The sequence below is a fragment of the Rasamsonia emersonii genome, assembly GCF_000968595.1.
Source record: "Rasamsonia emersonii CBS 393.64 chromosome Unknown ctg1118621759674, whole genome shotgun sequence".
NCBI classification, from domain to species: domain Eukaryota; kingdom Fungi; phylum Ascomycota; class Eurotiomycetes; order Eurotiales; family Trichocomaceae; genus Rasamsonia; species Rasamsonia emersonii.
In genome coordinates this window covers 42,772-59,475 of record NW_013563342.1, presented here as the reverse complement: position 1 = coordinate 59,475, position 16,704 = coordinate 42,772, and the positions used below count along the sequence as shown (strand labels likewise).

The following is a 16,704-nucleotide window of genomic DNA, read 5'->3' as shown; positions in this document are numbered from 1 at the left end:
TCATCCAGAATACTACTATAGCAATGCCTAAAAAAGTAATAACTTGAAAATCAAGGTTCAAGATGGAAATGCATGAATAAAAATTAAATGATTACACTATTTAAAATCTAAGGAATGGCGAGCAATAAATAATTACCCTGTTGTTCCACATCTTCAACGTTAGCCTCAGGCTCGACATTGATCTTTCTCCGACCCAGTACCAGACCAGCACCAGAGCAGACCAGACCGGACTGGGCCGGATTATGCGAGACGGCATTTATATAAAAAACAAGATAGAAGATATATCATTTTTTTTATAAATAAGTCATCTGTTCAGCAAAGCCAAGCTTACTCATCCCATCCCCTGCCCAATCCCACTTCCGAAAGCCCATGTCGCCCAAAACGGGCGAATGCATGGACTGAAGCAGAGATAGGCACAGCGTCAAGCATGCGATTTCCAGGAAAAAAAAAGCACGCCTAGGGGCGCAGCGAATGATCCTTTCTGAACACAACAGCAACAATAGGTTCCCGACAAAGAAACTCCACAACCTATCATCCCTTTCGAATGATGATGGACCCTCGAAAAGTCCGGTATCGGGGAGACTGCCGAGATTTTGCTGCTGAGAAGAGAAGATACAACGCTGCGTGGCACGCTTTCTGGACACATGCTCAAGAGGAGGGCGCTCCAATAACTGGAGACTCATTGAATGGATTGACTCGTTGTCATCATAGACCAGGGGGGTTTCTAAATGTGTAAGGCCGTCCGCAGTTGAAAAAACGTTGGTTGGCTTACTTTTTACGAATCCTGGGAATGCATATTTTTAAAAGGACCTGTTTTTGTGTGACGTTGTCAGCAGCTGAAACTCCGGCAAGTTCTCAAGTAAAAGATGCTTTTATTGAAGACGACAAGATCAGGATGTTTTTGGTATGGTAAATGGTTTTCTTCAATGAGCTTGCAGAAGCAGAACTGAAAGAAAGGAATTCATCATAGAATGCGTCGCCAGATTATAGATAAAGTGATGGAATAGTCTTACCTTTTTACAAGAATCTGTGTATCACAGCACCAGACACCGTTGAGTCGTTGCAACCTAATTCCTGTCTTCAATACCTAGTTAGCCTGCGTCGGACAGGAATGACTGCATGATCAGGAATCAGGGATAAAGGCTATAGTCAGATGGTAGTGCATGTTGTTCATGGCTCATGGAGGTGTCGCCAGAACTGAACCTTTTGGTTATAAATTTCCTCCTGCAGGTCGAAGTGCTCAGGGGGAAAAAATCTCGCAGGATACTTACAAAGTTAGTAGTTCGTGTGTCAGAGATTGACCAACTCTTTCTTTGTCCCTCGCATTACGGACGATAGCAGTCACAATCTTCCACGCACATTGTTGAAGAAAAGCTACAGGCAAGACAACTTTGTGCGGAAGAGAAAAAGCTCAACCTCGCGGTTGTTTGTGAAAAATGCCGCCGCTTGCTGCCCCACAACCACCACAAACAGTGCAAACATCCCTCAAAATTGGAGATTTCCGTTTCTGGGTCGCATCACCAAGGCCATCGAGACGTAGGCCTCGCACTCTCTGGCGTAATCTGCTCCTCAGGCAGGCTTTGCAGGATGCCAGGTTATGTGGGATGACTGACAGAAGAAGAATCAATGGGCCGCCCAGCGGCACAAGGCCGCCAGTCTTTGCGTCCCTGCTGCGGTCTGCAACAGGCGCCGCTGTAGAGAGACCTCAGCGCACAAGACGACCTAATGAGCTGAGAAAAATATGTAAGTTCCATATATACGTCCACTACTATTTCTAAGGCTTCTGATTTACAATCTTTTTTTCGCGTTACAGTTCTGAAGACCGGTCTGATCCCTTCCGCTACCGGTTCTGCATACCTCGAAATCGAGCCGTCAAGATCGCTCTCCACCAAATCCTTGATTGCACCCTCAACTGCACTTAAGATCGCATGCACGGTTCACGGGCCAAAACCTCTCCCTCGCTCTGCGCCGTTCTCGCAGAATCTACTCCTAACCACGCACGTCAAATACGCGCCTTTTGCCGCCCGCAGACGGAAAGGTCATATTCGCGATGCCAGTGAAAGGGACCTTGGCGTGCATCTCGAGACCGCCATTCGAGGTGCCATCATTGCCGAACGCTGGCCGAAAAGCGCTCTGGACGTAACGATCACAGTACTGGAAGCCGCAGATGACCGGTGGTGGGGCGATGCTCCTGGTTCCCAGGACGCATCCTGGGGGATGATGAACGTCCTTGCAGGTTGCATCACAGCCGCCTCTGCCGCAATAGCAGATGCCAGAATCGACTGTCTCGATCTTGTTGCAGGGGGTGTAGCTGCCCTTGTCGCGGAGGACCCAGGTGCTGAGGAAGCAGACAAAGCAGATGAAGCTCCAAAACTTGTGCTGGATCCAGATCCATCTGAACACCGGGAGATTGTAGCTGCTTGTGTGGTGGCCTATATGCCTGGTCGAGATGAGATTACAGAGCTGTGGCTGAAGGGAGACACGTCACGCGTTGCGCTGAGTGGAGGGGACAAGCGTTCCGGTCATGAAGCTATTATCGATGGCGCTGTAGATGCAGCCCGTGGTGTTCATACAGTCCTGGCCGAGGCTGTCAGGGAGTCAGGAGAGAGGTTTGTGAGACAAATGACCGCTGGGACACACAATTTCAAGGCTACAAAAGGTGATTCAGATGTTGAAATGAAGATATGAAAAGAAAAGTCTAGGTGTTCATCCTTTGGTACCTTTCCACTTCCCGACACATATTGATGCGATGACTTATGTGGGTTTACAGCTTTCTTTGTCTGGGAGGCTTACGCGCAGTAGTATCGGGAGTCAATAATGAATGAGTTATTATCTCTAGCATCCAGGCTGCTTTCATGAGGCATTGAATAGACGTTCTGTTGCATTGTTTGCTAAAGAATTATGACTTTCACATCATCATCTTCTTCTCAAAGGCCCTTTCTCTTCCAGACTTGTGTTCTCTGGTCAATCTGAAAGGAAGGTCAATTAGTCTCTGCACTAGTCTGTTGCATGGCATAATTTTGGTCAGACTACTGTCTTCCTGTTATCTTGTAAATCCAACTGCAAACCTGTTTACTATCACTATCTTCCTCCATCCTCAGAAAAGATCCTGAATTCTCTCCTACCCTTACCTCATGCACCCTCTCTGAACAAACAAGAAATCTATTTCTTCCTCTCTTCTAATCTTGACTCTCGTTTCGAAATCCTTGGGACTCCTTTCTGAAATTGACCGTCGCCGCATATGCCGTCCAAAGCCCAGCCCGACGTGAATCTCTGGTTTCTATATGTCTGTCTCCAGAAATCTGACTATAAGACGGTTAGTACACAGCCTTGACCTTTCATGGAAGTGAAGTCTCTGTCCCACGGGGTTTGTGGTATTGACAGGAGACCTGTCCAGATCGATTTTCATGCGGTCAGCAGGGTGATAAACGTCACTCCCTCGGCGGCTCGTAGGCGATTTGCACGGCTGAAGAAACAAATCGAGAAGAACAGTTCTGACACGGCGACAAAGACTCCAGCACCAGAGCCGGCCAGTAGAGGCACAGAGAAGACAGATTCTGAGGCGACCGGCTCCAAGCAACTGCAGAGACCTGAATATCGAATGCCCCAAGGAGCAGCCCAGAAGAACACACAAACTCAGACCTTGTCCTGTCGAGTGACAGGTCATTCTAACAACGGCAGTCACCCCGTCCATATCGATCTCACCGAGGACCATGATAGTGGTGGTGATGGTGGTGGCTTGAATGCAGACGAGAGCTCCGACGACGATGCTCCATTGATGAAGAAACGAAGGATAGCCGGGACGTCCTGCGTGTTAGGGAGAACGTCAAACCATGAGCGTGCATCAGTCAGGAGCGATGACAAGAACCCTGACATCTCCAGCCAGACTGGAGAAGGGCATTCCAATCAGGCATTATCACCAGCACAACGAACAGGAACAGCGACTGGACGCGAGAGGTCGAACGAAGAACAGCACATGACGGACAATAAAGTTGGTATCGTTGGGGGTGTGAGTGTGACTGCCGCTCAGAGAACTTCGGAACCCCAGATGGTCGATCTCACTGGCGAAGAACCCCCGGAAGGGACGTCAAACGCAAATACTGCAGGAGCAAGCTCCGTCCAAGCATCTCCGGTTGGTAATGGAGCAGACGTCGACCCCGCTAGTCTCAGCGAACAGGACGTTTATCTCTTTGGAGACGAGTTGTTTGACTCCTTTCTGGGCGATTTACAAAACGCGGACATGCCGGATAGTTATTGTTACGAGGCGACAGACTGGCCGCACCAAGCATCAGCCTCTACTTTAGAGCTAGAGCCCCTGGCTCCCCGGAGAGAAAGCTTCATGTCAATCGACGAGAAACCCGCCTATAGCTGGGCTCTGCGACGTCTCGACCAGCCGAACTTGGCGGTTATTGATCATAATTCGTACTGTTAAATTAACAGCGAGCCGTGTGAAGTTAATTATGGAAACGGAGTACCTCCCTTGGTGTGCTGGTGTGGGGTTTGGTCCTGGTCTGTATCCGCTTCGTCTAGGCACCTCCTAGGAGATCATGGCATGACAATCTCAATAACAGCTGTACTGGATAGATATAGGAAAGGGAAAGAAAAGGGCTAAAATGAGATCCTAGTTTCATCTATAATAAAGCTTATTACAAGATTCTTATATCCCTATGAACTGGTTTTCTCCAGGATAGAGGGAGACTAGCAGTATGTGTACCGAGTACAGAGTACAGTGCAAGGTCTAGAACTCCTTGGTAGCCTAGGAAAGAGCTCCCAGAGCGTTGCTATTGCACGTGTACATTTAAGGACAGAACTGCCATACGGTCAGGCGTTGCTCGGAGAGCCTCCGCAGGTGACGAATCGATGACAGCGGGAGTCAATTCTCTGAGCCAAGCTGTCGCAAAGTCAAATGGGCTCCGAGATTAAAATTAAAAAAAGAACAATAAGACTGCGTTCGCGTTGAGCATAATCCCTGCCTATAGCGTATGCTTGTGTACTTGGGAGGCGCGTGCGCACGATTGCTCGGCGAACGGTGGGTCGATGGGCCCATGCGGACTAATAATTCCCCCACATCTTGTCTGGCGAGAAGTTTGTTTTCTCTTGGGCCCTGCTAAGTTGGCTAACGAAGCCTCTCCTGAACTCTTTTTGCTCCTTAGGCGTAGAAGCCGTTTCGAAGCATCTTCCGTCGTGCTAGATCCTGGCCCCAAGTTGCAAGTTGCAACGTCAGCCCCTCTTATCGTCCTTCCTGCTATCAGCTGATGGTCGATGGGGCTGAAGAGCTGGCCTCCACTGGGCGGCCCTTGCAGGCCGATTTGCACTTGGCAATGTATGGGACATACTCTGTACTCCGTACAGATTTGCAAACAGCCTGTCCGTCTCCGCTCGGGGACGATCAACCGGAGCGCGCGCCAATCGTAAGTCCCCTCGCAGCTGTCACTAACCCGCTCCAGCATAGCAACGGCACGCCGTCTCGTGTGCCTCGCAACATGGCGACGGCCACACGGTCCAGAAGGCGCCCGTGCTTGGGCCGTTGAGGTGACAAATCTCCCGGGTGTGCTGCATCCTGCTCCGTTTCCCACCCATTGGCGTCGCCGAATGGAGACGCTAGGGAGTGCTTGCAAGTCACGTACAGGCTGCAGCGCCCTGCTCTCCAGTCCGGCGAACCGCACCAGGGTTTGGCTAATCGCTTTCGTGCTAGATATCCCGATAAATTAATTGTCCATCTGCAAGAGGGACTAGGCGGTTCGATCGCCTTCTCACCCATCACGGCGGGAAAGGGCCAAGGACCGGCCAATCTGCCCCTGGATCCAGCACAAGGGTCAATCCGATCCACAGCGACCGCGCATACACTAAAGCAGTTCGATCGCGTTCCCCGATTATCGCGCTGCTTGGGCAGGTCCCGCCTTAAAACATTTGTGTTTCCCAATGCGCATTTCGTTGGTGATAACCTTGTGGCATTCTGACACGGGTTACACACGTGCGTCGCAACGGTCGACAGTCGGGGTCTTTTCTGTTGTTTCATTCTTTTTGCCTTCGCGTCAATCTTTGTTTCCCAATGCCGACCTGAATGCTGGTGGACATGTCTTGGTCTGATTACTAGTTCTTTATTCCTTCTCCCCCTTGCACGGGTCGAGCTTCAAAGTATCTATCTTTGGCGTCGCTCGGGTCATTGTTATCTTGGGTACCCTCTCAGGGTCGCAGAAGACAGACGGCTTAGAATTTCAATAGCGACAGCACGCGCTCCATGACTTAGTCGACTACCTGGTCAATGGTACTTTGGCATTGAAGCGTCAATCATGGTGGGCTTGAAGAAGTTCTTCAACACTTCCCCGCGTTCTGGAAGGAACGATCCAAGAGGCCCTGCAGCCCAAGACCTGAATTCATCGTCCGGCTCGAGCGATGTTTCTTACGCTGCGTCTGCGGCCTCTTCGACTCCTGGGGCCAGGTCGCCTTTCTCCCCTGATCTGAAGCACGCTGCTAGGCTGGACGCCAATCATCATTTCCTTGGGATAGAGAGACAGTTTGAGCGATTACACGAGCAGTTTCGCTCTAGACCCCTGTCTTCAATATCCCAGCTCCGTTACAATTCTACGGATGCCTGGACAACACGAGCTCCAAGGCATGTCGATGTCATTGAAGCCTTGTTTTCGTCGCATCGTTATCGGATGCCCTCGAAATCATTGTCCCCTACGACCCCGTACAATGAAGATGTCGCAGATCGCAACCTGCAATCCCCACCGCACCGAACCCCCGAACGAAATGCCTACTCCCGGATCGTATCGCAGATATACCAAGAAGACGTGGCGGATCGGAACATTGCCAAGTCCATAAGCAATGCTTCGCTCAGAAGCTCGCAGTCAAGTCAAAAAGCTTGGAAATCTCAGCCTGTGACGGGTCATGTGCCTGGGTCAGAATCCATGCGTCGCGGCCAGAGGAATCGAGAGCTACACGGCACACCACGGACGAGCTCTTCTTTCGAGAATTTACATCATACTTCTCAGTCTCCTGAGGACAATGTCGGGACAAGGTCTCTGAGCAGAACCGAGACGACTCTACGGCCGCAGGTTTCAGCGCCTAACCTGTCTGGTGATCGTGGCTTCCGGAGGTCTTTGGTTACTTCAGCCTCTGGCGGTTCGGACAATTCAGCGGGAAATGAGTCAACAGACAGACCCGAGATGGTGCACGTCTCACCAAGTCCAGGAGATGAACAGGCTGCCAAGGAGGATGCGAAAAGAACCCAGACTCGAGATTCTGCAAGACTAAGCCCAGACGACACTGGACGAGACGCAAGCCGACCAGATTCTTCCCGACCAGCTTCTAGAAGGAAGGCGCGGGACCTCTCGATAAATGTAGAGCTGGCATCCTCACAGAAGCCTGCGATCAAAATAGAACATTGTGAGGCTCAACCGCAAATATCCGACCATCCCTCAATCGCTCAAAACGCCAGTATCGCCGAGATCGTGAACAGTCCATTGCCAGCCGCGAGTCCCAGTCCCCTCACACCACCGCCACAGCAGTCACCCAGCTACAACGTGGAGGAGATTATGAACATGTTCAAACAAGCCTATATAAGCACCCAGGCCACGAGCCCTAATCCCACTTTTGAGACTCTGCAAGATGCCATAATCCGCGAAATCAATTCTCACGATGCATTCCGCCGCGTCCCGGTTCCTGATCAAGGGCCTCCGTTTACTCCGCCGGCATCCCAGGAAGGCTTCGAGGAGGAAATATTGCAACCGCCTCCAGGGCCTTCAAGATCGGCCAGAAATTCAGCAGAAAGGGAAAGTCAATTCTCAAAACTGATTCGTAAAGCGCCATCCATTCGCCGGAGGGGGAAGAGTCTCTCGTCAACAAATAATAATCCCAAGAGCCAGGACAAAACACCCAAACGAGAAAACCAATCTTCCCGAGCCAAAAGAAGGCATACATATGCCCAACCTCCTTCGGCTGATTGGATTCGGACGTTCCAATCAAACGACCCGCAAACAACGGGGCCAGCCACTACGAGGCCTCCGGATGTCCCTGCTGAAAATCATCATCAGCGACCCTTTTTTAAACATCATCTGAAGAGGAAATCGGACCCGGTTCCGCCCAGCCCAGGCATTGAGGGATTTTTCGAGACCTAAGACTAGTGGTCCTCCGGTCCCCCAACTACGAGTTCATCAGCCAAATCATCGAGATAGCCGGCAGTTTCTGGCTCCTAATATGACATGGGGCAACGGGGGGAACAAGCCACGTCATACAGAGCAGATAACAGCCGTTGACGACAATAATGTCACATATATCCTGAATGCGACGGAGCCTCTTACTAACCTCGAACTCATCACTGCCTCCCAGAAAGTCAGCAAGGGAAGGGCATCATTGAAAGGCTCGAAATTCACCGATCACAAAGTACCCCTCCATTGCAAACGAGCAAAAGACCCATCCCGCTTCGGAGAAGCAGCCTTCACACCAGGGAACTACCACAGCTATGAGGAACAAGCTGGTCAAGTCAATCTTCGGCTTGCTGGCGCGGAATGTTATCGAGCCATGGCTATTTCCAAAATGGGGTTTCCGTTCTTTCCATTCCTTCTGATTATTTTCTCTATTCTTTTTTCTTCCTCTATTCACTTCTGTCCAAGCTCAACAGAAGAGCCCTCTTTCTCTCTATTCCTTGCCTTGTGTGTATTTTTTTTATATGATTTTTTTTTTCTCTTTTTACATCCATAGACAGACACTCTTTCTTACCTTCCCCAGTCTGTTCATCGTCCATCGTGGCTACAAAAAGGCATTTTATCTCCTTGGGAAAAAGGTGGATATCATCTTTGGATAGATTTTTTTTTTCTCATTACACGGCGGGGGCTAGGGTAAAAAAATTCTCTCTTTATTTTTTTCCTTTTTTTTTGTTGTTCTCTTTCTCTCCTTATTTTTCTTTCACTTACCCAGCCATTCTCACAAGCATAATGTAGAGTATCTTGCAAAGGGTACCGAGAGAAACACACAACACAGGAAGGATCATGGGGAATCATTGATATTTTTTTTTAGCTATATCTGTGTGCTTGCTGCTCTTAATATTTGGAATAGAATGGAACCAGACTTCCGAAAACAACTGGTATACTGGTACTGGCACTGGTACTGGCACTGAAGTAGCAGTAGCCTGCCTGCCTGCCTAGGTAACTAACTCCTACTTACCTACTCCCAAACTCCCTGTGACTCTGAACACAAAAAATATATGGAAGTTCATCATCTCCATTCATTCCATTCATTTGTTCCTCTGCTTACATATAAGCGACAAAGAGCAGAAAAAAATATAATGAAAATCGTAGCTTCATTCGCAAGGTGTATGTAGGTAATGATTTCTTATTACCTTTACCTAACGTTGTCTCAATGTCTGCTCGGTTTAGTAGGAGCCTAGTTACGCATCCGAAGTTAGTTAGATAGGTCATCGAAGAGGAATACCAAGAAAATGCTTGAAAAGACGTGGGAAGAGAAGATGAGGCTTCAACTTACGTCCAAACATGCACCACTTCTCAGCCAGCTTTGTACAATGGGGGTTGGTGCACTTGGTCACTCCCGGTATGATACCCTCTGGCTGGTCGAACGGAATGCAGAGGGACTTGGCACCCATGCTGGGCGCCCGTGCATCCTGGGGCTCGCCGCTGTCCTCCTCCGCTTTACGAGCGCTCATCTCCTTAATTTGGTCCTCGCACTCTTCCGTAAGGCAGTGCGGGATCAGGCAGACGTTCTTCGCGTTCAGCGCCGGAACAAAGTCGTCCCAGTTGGTGATAATCTTCCGGTGAGCCCGGAACTCTTCGTCAGCACGCCTGAACAGATCGTTGTGGATAGTGTCCAGCAGCTTGGGGATGGCAGTGCTCAGTTCCGAGATCGGGATGGTGGTCTTGCCATCCTTGCCTGGAATATCACGACGGGCGGCGGTGACATACTGGCCCGCCGACTCACCAGGACCAAACTCGAGACGAACTGGCACGCCTTTAAGCTCCCAGTCGTTGAACTTCCAGCCAGGAGAATAGCCCTCTCGTTTGTCACTCTCCGCACGAACTCCAGCGGCAGTGAGGAGAGCCACCAGGTCATCAATTTCAGAATACAGCTTCGTGCGCTCTTCATCCGTGGTCTTCGCCGTAATACCGACCGGAACGATAATGGTCTGGATCTCCGCAACGCGGGGTGGAAGAACTAAACCGCGGTTGTCGCTGTGGATCATGACCATGACACCAATGGTACGGGTAGAAAGGCCCCAGGAGTTCTGCCAAACGTACAACGGCGGCTTCCTCTCGCCCTCCTTGGAAGAGGGATCCTCCACTGTGATACCGAACATCTTGCTGAAGTTTTGACCAAGGCAATGGGACGTTCCACCTTGGATACCACGACCAGTGGCAGGAATATATCCCTCAACTGTAGTAGTATAGTAACCACCCGCAAACTTCTCCTTTTCAGTTTTCCTTCCCTTGACCACTGGGACGGCAAGGAGATCCTCGTAAACATGCGCATAGTGATCGAGAATTTGCAGAACCTCCTCTGCAGCACTTTCCTCTGTCAGATGCGCAGTGTGACCCTCCTGCCAGAGGAATTCTCGGGTTCGTAGGAAGGGTTGAGGGTGCTTGAACTCCCAGCGAACGACAGAGTTCCACTGGTTCAGACGAAGAGGGAGATCACGGTGGCTTCTGATCCACTTGGCATAGTATGGGTACATGACCGTTTCCGACGTGGGACGAATTGCAATCTTCCTTTCCAGAGGAGTCGAGCCTCTGAGATAGTAATGTCAGCCTCCTTCTCTGGCATTATGGAATATTTGAGAGTAGACGTACGCATGAGTAACCCACGCGACCTCAGGGGCAAAACCTTCAATGTGGTCCTTCTCTTTTTGCAACACATCCTCCGACACGAACAAAGGGAAAGAGCAGTTCCGGACGCCCATCTTTTTAATTTTGTCATTGAACCAGCTCTGGATGGTCTCCCAGATGAAATACGAAGCGGGCTAGAGCAAATCAGTATTATGTAGCACAAAATCGACAATGGCAACAAAAGAAGCCTACCTTGAGAATAAAGCATCCAGAGACATCATAGTAGTCCAGCATGTCTCCTTTAGTAAGGACTTGCTGGTACCATCCCGCGAAATCGTCTTCTTTTGCAACATCTATTCCAATGAGCGCAGCACCCTCCATCTTTTTCTTCGGCGTCTTGGAAGAAGCCTTCTTGGCCTCTGCTTTTAATCCCTTGTTGACATCCTTTTCTGCCCTTTCCTCCTTGTCCGCCGCCTGTTTTGCCAGTTTCGCGGCTTTTTTGGCGGCGTTCTTGGACATCTCGCCCTCGGGGGCAGCCTTATCTTCGGCGGGGTTTTGAGTGCGGTCAGGCAGCGTTTGCGTCGCGCCTTCGACCGGCACCTTCGCGTCCTGGGTCGACATTTTCGCGAAAAAAAGACTACAAAGTACGTCGAGGAGCCTTTCTTATCTCTGCGAAATTTCAAAGAACAAAGACGCGCTGGTGGCTCAGCGCGAATGTGGCTTTCGAACGAGAATGACTGTTTTGGGGCTTCCCTTCGTTAAAGTGGGATGTAGATTAAAATTCCAGACCGCCTTGGGCGGCAGAATTCTTAGCGCCACACGCTTCCTCAACTGTCCCGCAGGAAACGCCTGGAATCCCAAGTCGGAGCTTCGCAGACAGTACACACCTCCTATCCAGCGTTCTTGCAAAGATGGCCGGCATTTTTGAACAGCCGCGAAATGCGGGCACTCTATGTGAGTCCCTCGCTTGGCATCTCTCACTCTGGACTCATAGCTGACGGTTTCGCACAGTTCTCGGCGGGCAGAAAATTAGCGGCGCCGATGTACGAGAACAAAATGGTTTGTGGAATTCATAGGTCTGGGCTCTTCATCGATATGCTAATATCTATGCAGTGCTCGCGACACAAGCCATCGCAAATGTGGTCAAAAGCTCGTTCGGTCCTTCCGGTTTGGACAAGATGATGGTGGACGACATCGGGGTAAGACGGTTACAGCCTTGACTTGGGGTTTTCATTTTATTGACAATATGTGAAGGATGTGACGGTTACAAATGATGGAGCCACTATCTTGAGTCTTCTGGATATCGAACACCCTGCAGGCAAGATCCTAGTGGATTTGGCTCAACAGCAGGATAAGGAGGTACAGATCAAACGTCCTGCGGCATCTGTCATGTTTCCCTACTGATTACTATTTAGGTTGGAGATGGTACTACATCCGTCGTCTTGATCGCGTCAGAACTCCTCCGGAGAGCGAATGAGCTTATGAAGAACCGGATTCACCCTACTACGATCATCAACGGCTACCGGCTAGCTCTTCGAGAAGCTGTCAAGTACATGAACGAGAACATCAGCACGAAAGTTGAGAACCTGGGCCGGGAGAGCTTAATCAACATCGCAAAAACGTCGATGTCCAGCAAAATCATTGGTGCAGATGCTGACTTCTTCGCCAATATGGTCGTGGATGCGATGCTTTTGGTCAAGACAACGAACCAGAAGAACGAGGTCAAATACCCTGTCAAGGCTGTAAACGTGCTTAAAGCTCACGGCAAGAGTGCTACGGAGTCCATTCTTGTCAAAGGATACGCTCTCAACTGCACCGTTGCATCTCAGGCAATGAAAACTCGGATAACAGATGCGAAAATCGCTTGTCTTGACATGAATCTGCAAAAGGAAAGGATGAAGCTTGGCGTCCAAATCACGGTTGACGACCCCGATCAGCTTGAGAAGATCAGAGAGCGGGAGTCCGGTATCGTTTTGGAGAGGGTTGAGCTGATCCTCAAGGCCGGAGCCAACGTTATACTCACCACGAAGGGTATCGATGACATGGTATTGAAGATGTTCGTCGAGAGGGGAGCCATGGCTGTGAGACGGTGCAAGAAGGAGGATTTGAGGCGGATAGCGAAGGCCACTGGAGCTACCCTTGTGAGCACGCTCTCGGATCTGAATGGCGACGAGAAGTTCGAGGCTTCGTATCTCGGACACGCTGAGGAGGTGGTGCAAGAACGCATATCAGATGACGAGTGTATCCTTATTAAGGGAACCAAAGCTCACTCATCCGCGTCGATCATTCTCCGAGGACCTAATGACTTCCAGCTGGATGAGATGGAGCGTTCTGTTCATGACTCCTTGTCCGCCGTGAAGCGAACTTTGGAGAGCGGCAGCATCGTTCCTGGAGGTGGTGCCGTGGAAACAGCCCTTCACATTTACCTTGAGGAATTTGCTGTGACGGTGGTATGTATCCCAGCGTTCTTGGTTCTTTTTTTTAGGTTTTCCTTTTCTGACCTGTTTCGTTTTCTAGAGTTCTCGGGAGCAACTAGCCATCGGTGAATTCGCGCAGTCCCTCCTTATCATTCCCAAGACACTGGCCGTCAACGCGGCCAAGGACTCTTCGGAACTCGTGGCACAGCTGCGTGTGCGTCATGCCATCTCGCAGCGTGTGCAGGAAGGGGATGCCAATGAGGAGGAGAAGGCCATAGCCAAGAAGAAGACGTACCGAAACTACGGACTCGACCTGACGAGGGGCCGTGTGGTGGACTCAATCAAGGCGGGAGTGCTGGAGCCCAGCATGAGCAAGGTCAAGCAGTTGAAGAGTGCGGTCGAAGCGTGCATTGCCATCATGCGGATTGACACCATGATCAAGCTTGACCCGGAGAAGAAGGCCGAGGACGACGGACATGACCACTAAGGGAAACAAAAGCCAAGACGTAATCTAATTTAGGAACAGGATTCAGCAGAAGAGGAGTGACGAAGCAACATATAATTTTTCCCAATTCAATTGTGAGAAAAATTGCAACCTCTGTCCATATCCACCAGAGTTATTTATCTACATCGAATCCTAGTTTGCCCATCTTTACTCTTTACCCAGCGAAGTCATGCACTCACCACATGAACTGCTATTGGAATCATCCATCCAATAGGTCTTATTCAACATTTACATAGGTTAAATGATCATTCTTTGTTGATCGTAAAGAAAAAGATCACTCAGGGCCTACAATGGAGTTCTCTTTTAACAGAAATGCCAGTTAAACATGATCAACTGAATTCGAACGCCGAAAATTGTAGCAGAAATACAGTACATGCATGCAATATCGCGCACCATGCGAGAAAGTGACCCCTTGAGAATCGACGAGTTCTAAAGCTCAGCCGAAACGAGACAAAAAACAGATAATAAACTCCCTACATTCAGACCCAGGATCGAAAACGCCATGCTGTTTAATGCCCGAGAAAAAAAAACGCCATGCCATGCTAGGACTTGTGATGCTGTTATATGAAAGGGGGAAAAGAAATAGGGGTATGAAAAAGGGTCGACGCGATGCAGTTAAGGCTCCATTCCTCGTAAAAGTCATTCATTCCTCCTCGTCATTGTATGAGTCAGGCGTTTCAGCCCAACCACTGCACCATCGTCTACCATCAGCTTCTCCAGCTCGTAAATCGCGTGCAGCGGGTCCTTCACGCCAGCATCTAGAGCTGTAGTCGTCGCTCACAGTAACTAGCTCGCCATTGACTGTCCATGAGACCGCAGAGACCTCTTTCTTGTGGGCTCCGACTAAAGCGGTACCTGCCTGATAGATGGGAATTGTGTCTTCCAGCCTTCCAGACAGACCGACTCCGGAATTCGTACGACGAAGGCCGGATCGAGAAACGATTGGAGGAGTATCTGGCGAAGAATCAACTTTATTGTTAAGCCTTGCGCCAGAATGATATCTTTCGTCAGTAGGGAACAAGATTGCACAATGATCACTGCTGCCGACAGCAAGCATTTCCTCCTTGTCACCCCGGGCAGGTCGAACAGCGGTTTTGACGTAGAAAGAGGAAACTTGCAGACGGGGATGACGGAATCCGTACAAGGGTCCGAGACCTTCTTTATCAGGACCGCCTGAGCGTCGCGGGCAAGTGCTGTTCAAGACCAGCTCTGGAGCGCTTCCAAGAATCAAATGCGAGGTGGAATATGCATACACGGTCGAATCTCGGCAGAGAGTATATAATCTGGATCCGTCACCACTCAAAGCCATCGAAGTCACTCCAAAAGATCGGTATTTCACATGGCTGTCTGGCTCTCGGGTTGTCGAGAGGGGAACAGGTCGACCCCGGCGGATGTTATAAGCAGTGCGCAAGTCCCAGAGTCTCACACAGGCATTAGCTTCAGAAGCCGTAACGAATAGATTCTCACGGCCAGGGTTAAGGAATGCTAGGGAAGTGACTGTGACATCTGCACGCCCAACTTGGGGTTCAGACCGTTCGGATTTTGACGTACGAGACATCCAAGCATGAGCACCGTGGATGCTGTTTACTGCTTGTGGGTACTTCATCTTGGGTGATAGAGCTGAAGGGCCTTCGTCAGCATCTGATGCAAGAGAGCATCGCACCTGCAACGAAGGATTCTCGTAGCCCTTGCACCTTAGATCCCAGATATTGACGTTTCCGTCTCGACTGCAGGTCGCAATGACTTTGTTGTTTGATGCGGGCTGGAATTGAACCCGCTTGACGGAGGAAACGTGGTTGGCTAAACAATAGATCGGCTTCTGGGTATTCATGTCAATAATTAGTGTTGTTTGATCCCCTGAAGCCGTTGCCAGGAATATATCGTCTGAAGAAAACTCTAAATCCATAATAGCATTAACGTGCGGGCGGAAGGTCAGATATGCCTTAGAGAAGCCGTTCTTGTCCTCTTTTGCCGAATCCAAAAGACGGATTCCTCCTTCTTCGTCTCCCACAGCGACCAGAGAATTGGCTTGATAAGAAGTCAATATCAGTAGCTATAAGACGAGAAACACTGTTTACTCACTATTACAAGACGCAGCACAGAAGGGAAGCGCGAGACGTTCCCCTGCGACGCTGACGCAGGGATGGAGGTCATCCGGACGAGAATAGAAATTGGACGTTTGATCTTGCCAGCCTGCAGGTTGACGCTGTTAAACGCTACTCCTTGTATATGGGGAAGGCTTCAAAACAAACCAATGCCGTAATTAGCTCGATGAATCACCCCATTCATACGCCCAGAAATACTGCGAAGACATAGCTCTCCAGACGTCCCCAGTGCTCTGGATCGACGCAAAGGTCTGACTGAAGGGACCTCGCTCGCGATGTGTCCGGCCTTTGGCTCCTCAACTCCAATTGTAGGACCGATCTCAATCTCTCCGACAGTCTTCTCGAGAACTCGATCATCGTCGACGCCAGTTGCGACGCGGACCTTCCTGAGCGGTGACGATTGTTGCGGGGAACCTGGAGAAGAAAACGAAAGCTTTCTCTTTCGGCTTGGAGTCCTTGCAAGCTCCGCGAAAGGGTTCTTGGGAGCACCATGGTGTCCATCAATCGACGCCTTGGTGAACGCAGGGCCCCGTCGATTCAGGGTTGGAGAGCTGATCTCCCCCAACGCCTGTCGATTTGTCTTAACGTTGCTGGTGTTATTTGCAGCATTGAGGGCAGATCGCGGCGTGAAAAACCTTTTGAACGAACGGGGAGTAACTGGTGGTGGTCTTTTGGGCTTGCGTCGAGTGCCAGCCTCCGAGACAACTGACGGTGGGGAGGATGGGATTTCCTGAGACGAAGGGAGGTGAACAGGATCTGAACGTGGAATCTCAGTGAGACCACGAGAGCCTTCCATTGTGCATGGAAGGATGTTAGCTGGTGCTCCGCATTGACAGTGAGGCGAGAGAGGGAGCAGAGCAGAGCGGCTGCTTTTCTGTAGGAGAGGACAGAGGCATGGC

At 50.1% G+C, this 16,704-nt stretch overlaps 6 protein-coding genes across 6 annotated transcripts; 4 read left to right on the top strand and 2 right to left on the bottom strand.

The window, feature by feature from the left end:
- Positions 1-1,436: 1,436 nt before the first annotated feature.
- T310_0299 (uncharacterized protein) lies at positions 1,437-2,688 on the top strand (the record flags this gene model as incomplete). The annotated part of the gene is made up of 2 exons (XM_013476817.1): positions 1,437-1,743; positions 1,814-2,688. The coding sequence occupies 2 exons, from the start codon at positions 1,437-1,439 to the stop codon at positions 2,686-2,688; spliced, it is 1,182 nt and encodes a 393-aa protein (XP_013332271.1).
- Positions 2,689-3,340: 652 nt separating this feature from the next.
- T310_0298 (uncharacterized protein) lies at positions 3,341-4,432 on the top strand (the record flags this gene model as incomplete). The annotated part of the gene is made up of 1 exon (XM_013476816.1): positions 3,341-4,432. The coding sequence occupies one exon, from the start codon at positions 3,341-3,343 to the stop codon at positions 4,430-4,432; it is 1,092 nt and encodes a 363-aa protein (XP_013332270.1).
- Positions 4,433-6,293: 1,861 nt separating this feature from the next.
- Positions 6,294-8,123, top strand: T310_0297 (uncharacterized protein; the record flags this gene model as incomplete). Its single annotated transcript, XM_013476815.1, has 1 exon — positions 6,294-8,123. One exon carries the CDS (start codon positions 6,294-6,296, stop codon positions 8,121-8,123), a length of 1,830 nt encoding a protein of 609 aa, XP_013332269.1.
- Positions 8,124-9,044: 921 nt separating this feature from the next.
- Positions 9,045-11,399, bottom strand: T310_0296 (Proline--tRNA ligase; the record flags this gene model as incomplete). The annotated part of the gene is made up of 6 exons (XM_013476814.1): positions 9,045-9,111; positions 9,169-9,250; positions 9,344-9,367; positions 9,487-10,742; positions 10,803-10,972; positions 11,031-11,399. The coding sequence occupies 6 exons, from the start codon at positions 11,397-11,399 to the stop codon at positions 9,045-9,047; spliced, it is 1,968 nt and encodes a 655-aa protein (XP_013332268.1).
- A 290-nt stretch (positions 11,400-11,689) lies between these two features.
- Positions 11,690-13,682, top strand: T310_0295 (T-complex protein 1 subunit alpha; the record flags this gene model as incomplete). Its single annotated transcript, XM_013476813.1, has 6 exons — positions 11,690-11,732; positions 11,790-11,837; positions 11,892-11,977; positions 12,033-12,137; positions 12,194-13,228; positions 13,296-13,682. 6 exons carry the CDS (start codon positions 11,690-11,692, stop codon positions 13,680-13,682), a joined length of 1,704 nt encoding a protein of 567 aa, XP_013332267.1.
- Positions 13,683-14,343: 661 nt separating this feature from the next.
- Positions 14,344-16,601, bottom strand: T310_0294 (WD domain protein; the record flags this gene model as incomplete). The annotated part of the gene is made up of 3 exons (XM_013476812.1): positions 14,344-15,753; positions 15,783-15,916; positions 15,953-16,601. The coding sequence occupies 3 exons, from the start codon at positions 16,599-16,601 to the stop codon at positions 14,344-14,346; spliced, it is 2,193 nt and encodes a 730-aa protein (XP_013332266.1).
- Positions 16,602-16,704: the final 103 nt, after the last annotated feature.